Genomic DNA, 6,195 nt, shown 5'->3' with positions numbered 1-6,195 from the left:
GGGACAGAGTCTCACTCTGTTGCCCGGGCTAGAGTGCTGTGGCGTCAGCCTAGCTCACAGCAACCTCAAACTCCTGGGCTCAAGTGATCTTCCTGCCTCAGCCTCCCGAGTAGCTGGGACTACAGGCATGCACCACCATGCCCGGCTAATTTTTTCTATATATTTTTAGTTGTCCAGATAATTTCTTTCTATTTTCATAGAGACGGGGTCTCACTCTTGCTCAGGCTGGTCTCGAATTCCTGAGCGCAAATGATCCTCCCGCCTCGGCCTCCCAGAGTGCTAGGATTACAGGCGTGAGCCACCGCGCCCGGCCTGACCAGAGGTTGTTGATATGACCTCATGCAATTCCCTCTGCTCCCTGCCTCCCACCCCACGACAAGTGCCATCATGTGAGGTCTCGCAAAAAGCACACCCACACTGACATCTGCACGTCTGGATTATGCTTGGAAGAAGTGGTTGAGTAAGAGCCAGGAGGGAGGATTGCCCTGGAAAGTCAACCCTGATGGGCAAAGCATGAAGTACCCCTCTGTGCCCTGCTCACATCCTTCAAAGGTTAAAGAAGATCCTGTAGGCGTCATTTCCACCCACATGCAAAGCACACTGCAGTGTTAATGTCAGAGGCTGTTGAGGGGCTACAATGTGCTTCATCCAAACATCTGGAAGCCTGTTGTGTGGCAGCACCTCACACAAAGGGTTTTTAAGGCCTCGGATTGTCTGGTGTTCTCTTTATCATAGGACAATGAATGAGATCTAAAAGAGCACGAGTTTCCTCAAGTTGCACAGTGGCTGTAAGAGGTAGCGTTACCATCCCTTCTGAGGATTTAGGATTAGTTCTTTTTGGATTATTGTTAATAGTGGGGTAATGAAAATTGAATGCTCATCACTGCAACCATTTGTTTCCCCTATACCTTCCCTCAAATGTCACCATTTGACAAATGCGTCAAAGGCGTAATGTGTCAGTAGAGGGTAGAGATAATCAGAGTGGTAATGTTAGCAGTCCCTTATATCTAGTCTTTCACACTAGAGTTTGCTAATTAGCCTCATTCAAATCATACCCTGATTAAATTCCAATACTTTGTTTAGTTCTCTGCCTCTTCCATCTCACTCCTCACAGCCCAAGAAGTTTAAAGTGTTTATTTCACAAATAGAGGACTACCATGTGCTGGAGACTGAATGGTGACACAGTCCCCCAGAGGGCTCTCCGCGTAGGGAAAGCCAGAGAGTGACGACACACTGAGGCCGTGGGACTTGGGAACATTAAGATGTGCTGTGGGAGCTCAGAGCAGGGACACACCACCATGGGGGGAGGGGACACAGGAAAACTGTTGCAGGAAGTGGCCTGGAAGTGAGCAGGACGTACCCGGGTGGAGGGGCTGGAGGAGGTGGGTAGAGAATTAGTGTCTCAGGATCTAATTTTTCTTTGCCTTTGACCCGGGAATGAGAACTGGATGTGTTCCAAGAGTGACAAGAAGCTCACTGTTGGTTGGATGAGAGTGCGTGGAGAGAAGGGAAATGTGTTCAGAAAAAAAAAGAAAATAAAAGAGCCTCACGGGCCCTAGCTAAGGAATTATGACTTGACTCGAAAGCTCAGAAGGTGTTAAGCAAGGTTTGACAATCACATTTGTGTTTCTCACTCTGGACTTTGAGTTTCCCCCTCAGTGCAGCCTCCATGGTCCCAGCGCCACCACGAGTTTGAGGACGAAGCAGAGTTTGAGGACGAAGCATCTTAGAGGCCAAACATGACCTGATCCTGCTAATCCAGGAGGCAGTTTCAGTCTTCAGCGCTGGACACGGGTGTGTCTAGGCACTGTGGCTTGTTTGTGCAGAAGTGCCACAGAGCACAGTCACTCTGGCCTGACACCTGGGATGGTTACGTGACAGATATCTACAGGATGAATTGGGCATTAAGTGTTTATAATGTTTTGGGAGAAGTTTTACTCCAGCAGAAAAATTTCATGGGGATTGAAAGAAACACTGTGAGATGGTTCACAAATATGCACTTCATGATCCTAGTCACAAAAGAGACTTTCTGTCCATCTACCTATCTATCCATCTGTCTGTCCAGCCCTGGGAAAAACAGGACCAGGGAGAAACAAACTTGATGTTTCCTGAGATTTTTCATATGTGGATGTTGCTTTTTTTCATACTTTTATCAACTTCCTATGAAATTCTAATGAGCACATACTGTGTATGTGATTTTATAATCCCATAACATGTTAAAGTTTTCTAACCCTACCCACAGACACATGAACACTTACTCTTAAGAATAGAAATTTATTTCATACCATTGACAATTCAAAAATCAGTACTGGTCTTTACGCAAGTGGTCTTTTAAGTTATACATAATTTAAAAAGAGTTAGGGACTGGAACAACAAAACAAACAAAACAAAAAAACCCAAGTTAAAGATACCAGATAATACTAGCTGATACTTATTACAGACCATTCTAAAACCTATAAATTCACTTTTGACATTGGTTCCTGCCTCATTTAGCAGGGTTTTCAGAAATGTTTAAAATGCAAACAATATGGAACTTTGTTGGAAAATTAAGTTAGTCCAAAACAACTTCATTTGTGTGATAGGAAAGGAGACAAATGCAGGGTATGTTCTCAGTGTTGTGAAAGTGTGTATGTGTATGTGTGTGTGTGTTTGTGTGCGTGTGTGTGCTTTAAATAATAGTTAAAAAAAAAGAGACTTCTTGCAGAGTTTTATATTCATTGTTGGCTTCATAGGTTTCATGGTTTGGCTGCCAATTCTGAAGTCTTCCTCACCTGGGGCCATCCATGGGGTGTCTGTCCTGCCACCTGGGGACAGAGGTCAGGGCATGAGCTGGGCCCAGTCCTCCTCTATTTCCTTCCTGGCCTTCACATCTGTGTCTGTGACATGGGCCCCAACGTCGTATACGGGTTACTCTTTTCTGAGCTCTTTTTCTTTTCATCCTCATCAAATTGAGCTTCAATCTCTGCTGGGTTGACGTAAGTGTAGAATCGAGCCATGATGGCAAATATTACACAGACGACCAGAAGCAACGCAGCAAATAGGACGTATTCAGCCCACTTTGGAGTTGGAGTTGGAGCAAGGAAAAAAAACACAAAAATAATACAGGTCATAATAATGTATAAATTGCATGTATTTATCTTGCTATGTCCAAATAGAAGGTGATTTGAAATTACATTATGGAAAATTGGTAAGTGACTAATACAGATACAGTATGGCCAGCTTTTCTGGAATGCCCAAGATAGATAGATGCCAACATAAATGACATTTTCCTAATAGCACTGGGGCACAGCAACAAAAGACTTTGGAAAGATGAGAGAGAATTTCCAGAAATCCCAAGCCTTCAGCCACGTGGCTGCTCCTGGAAGGATGAGGCCCAAGAGAACACCAAGCAGCACCTTGGGGGATAGAAGAATGTGCTGAACAGTGTCAAGTCAAGACCTCCGTGTCACCCCCTGGAAACACCTGGAGCTCATGAGCACACGGCATTAGCACGTCCCCTGATGGAACCCGGTGCAGGAAGTAGTGAAACGGCTGGGATAAGACAGCTCCCTTAGGAGGCATATCTGCTGCAGTGCCGGAGCAAAGAGTTTAAATATCAGAAAAGCCCTCACTTTATTGTAGCTGGAAAAATTACAACCACCTGTAGAATGGTTTTACCTTCAGGTGTTATGAAAGTTTATGGATAATGTGTCTGCTTTGGGGCTGTTAAGCTGCACTCATGGAAGCTGGAAGAGATGTTTCCTTTGGGAGTAAATCACATAAGGGTGCATGTACATTACACGATCTGTTCATTCGGTCGTCAATTCCTGATATAGTTTGGCTATCTGGCCCCTCAAAATCTCATGTTGCAATTTGATCCCCAGTGTTGGAGGTGGGGCCTGGTGGGAGGTGTTTGGGTCATGGGGTTGGATCCCTCATGAATGGCTTGGTGCCCTGCCCGTGGCAGTGAGTGAGTTCTTGCTCTTAGTTCACCAGAGAGCTGGTTGTTTAAGAGACACTGGCACCTCCTCTGGTGCTCCCTCTCCTGCCATGCGACACACCTGCCCCCCTTCACTTTCTTGCATGCATGCAAGTGTCCTGAGTCCTTTCCCAGAAGCAGATGGTGGCACCATACTCCTTGCACAGCGTGCAGAACTGTAAGCCAAATAAATCTTTTTTCTTTATAAATTACCCAGTGTCGGGTATTCCTTTATAGCAGCACAAAACAGAGTACGGCAATGACCAACTGCATAACACCAAGTGGACACAAGAAGAATCATCAGACACTGCCATAGGCTATTTGGTGACAGCCCTATGGGGCTGGCCTGGCAGCTTTATCCAGCCATTAGCCCAAATGGCCCTGTAGACCATGCAAACAGCTAGGGAGGGTCATGACGACTATTAGTATTGGCAGATAAGACAGGGCTACATGCGATCTCCCAGCCACCCAGTACCTGTTTGCTAAACTGGCCTGCCCCTGCCACGATGAGCACAATGATGTTGCCAACAGCCACCGTCAGCAGCCATCCTGCTTGCAGCACCGACTTCATGTTGGAAGGAGCCTGAGGAAGCAAAGCAAAGAGAATCCCAGTCTAGATGTCGGCCTCACAGCAGAACACAACTCACCGGTTCATTTCATTAAGCAGTCTACCCTACAAATGCATGTGAAATGTCAGGTTGGTTTAAATGTGCAAAGGTTCATCACGTGGGTAACATGACAGCCAGACACACAGGAGCATACAAGAGCCCCTGCGTCTCACTCCACATCCTTGTCGAGCTGATTTTTAGTTAAATGGACAGATCTACAGACAAATTCATTCTGTCTCTGAAGAAGAGTTTCCAAGCAAAGCCATCAGCACGGCATGTTCCTCCCCACAATGGAGGCTTCTCTCCAGGCTGTAACCTTGCCCCTGTGTGGCTTTCCTGCCACCTTACCAACATCTCTCTGCAGACTCTTGTCACCTGTATTACAGTCACCTCCTTTCTGTGACTGTGAGGTATCACAGAACGGGATTGTCTAAGTCACGTTCACCATCTTTACTACAAAAATGGAAGTGACTAGGCACTGTGGGACACAATGACTATGACTGCAGTTTTGTCAAAATAGTTCAAACATTAAGCTCTAATGTGGGTGGCAACAAATCTAGCCTCATTAGCCTTGAGACAGTGTAGGGACAGGACTTGGGCCTCACTCCTGACCAAGGGAGACAACATGGGGCAGCATGACCCAGTCCAATTAATTATAAAAGAGCAAAAACCAAATGACCTCCCAGCCACAGGAATTCAGCCCATACCCATATAAGCTGGAGGCCAACTTTCTGTCTGGTTTTTTTTTTTTTTCCTGAGACAGAGTCTTGGTCTTTTGCCCTGAGCAGAGTGCAGTGGCATCATCATAGCTCACTGCAACCTCAAACTCCTGGGCTCAAGCGATCCTCCTGTCTCAGCCTCCCCAGTAGCTGGGAGGACAAGTGCATGACACCACGCATGGCTAATTTTTCTATTAATATTTTTATTAGAGACAGGTTCTTGATCTTGCTCAAGCTGGTCTGGAACTTCTGAGCTCAAGCGATCCTTGTGTCTCAGCCTCCTAGAGTGCTAGGACTACAGGCGTGAGCCACCACGCCAGGCCTGTCTGTCCCTTGAGTAAAGTCTTCCAGGCCCACTGAAGCAGGATGCTCACAGTAGCTGATAAGGAACCAGACCTATCCGGATCTAACCACCTCCAGCCAGAACAGACCCCCACACTGACCTTACCGTGATTTTTCCCTCATTATAATATCATTTTAATGTTAAAAATCATGCCTAGGGGTGGACATTTAACATGCTAATGAGACATGGGACACATGAAGAAGCATGTAGTAGAATTACGCAGGTGCGAGAAAATCTCCCCCTTTATGTGGCGACACATCACCCTTTCCCCCCTGAGCCTCTTTAACACTGTCCCTGAACCCCCCTTGGTGGCGGGGTAGCCTGAGGACTCTCCCGTGGTGCTGCCTGCCTGGTGCTGGAACAGCAGCCCCAACGGAGCCTGGCCTGTGACTGTCGCTTGGCTCCGGCTAATTCCTATTGCACAGAGAGTCCAGGGCCTGCGCCAGCAACGCTCTAACAGACCTAAAGGCAGTCGTGTATTTTGACTTGTTTTGAAAGCTCGGCCTTACTCAGCATGTTTACCGGGAGCTACCGAGGGACCTGGATGGAACCTGAAAGATAATGAGG

The 6,195-nt window shown here is 46.7% G+C and overlaps 1 protein-coding gene across 4 annotated transcripts in view; it reads right to left on the bottom strand.

The window, feature by feature from the left end:
- Positions 1 to 2,254: 2,254 nt before the first annotated feature.
- SLC15A1 (solute carrier family 15 member 1) overlaps positions 2,255 to 6,195 on the bottom strand; it is a 55,903-nt gene continuing 51,962 nt past the window's right edge. For all 4 annotated transcript variants that reach the window (XM_045567102.1, XM_045567105.1, XM_045567103.1 and 1 more), the window contains exons 22-23: positions 4,434 to 4,541; positions 2,255 to 3,056 (exon numbers count right to left, since the gene is read on the bottom strand). In XM_045567102.1, coding sequence (XP_045423058.1) covers positions 2,865 to 3,056; positions 4,434 to 4,541 — 300 coding nt within the window. In that variant the 3' untranslated portion in view covers positions 2,255 to 2,864. The remainder of the gene's footprint in view (positions 3,057 to 4,433; positions 4,542 to 6,195) is intronic.

The sequence above is a fragment of the Lemur catta genome, chromosome 13 (assembly GCF_020740605.2).
Source record: "Lemur catta isolate mLemCat1 chromosome 13, mLemCat1.pri, whole genome shotgun sequence".
NCBI classification, from domain to species: Eukaryota; Metazoa; Chordata; class Mammalia; order Primates; family Lemuridae; genus Lemur; species Lemur catta.
This window is presented reverse-complemented; position numbering and strand designations above follow the sequence as displayed.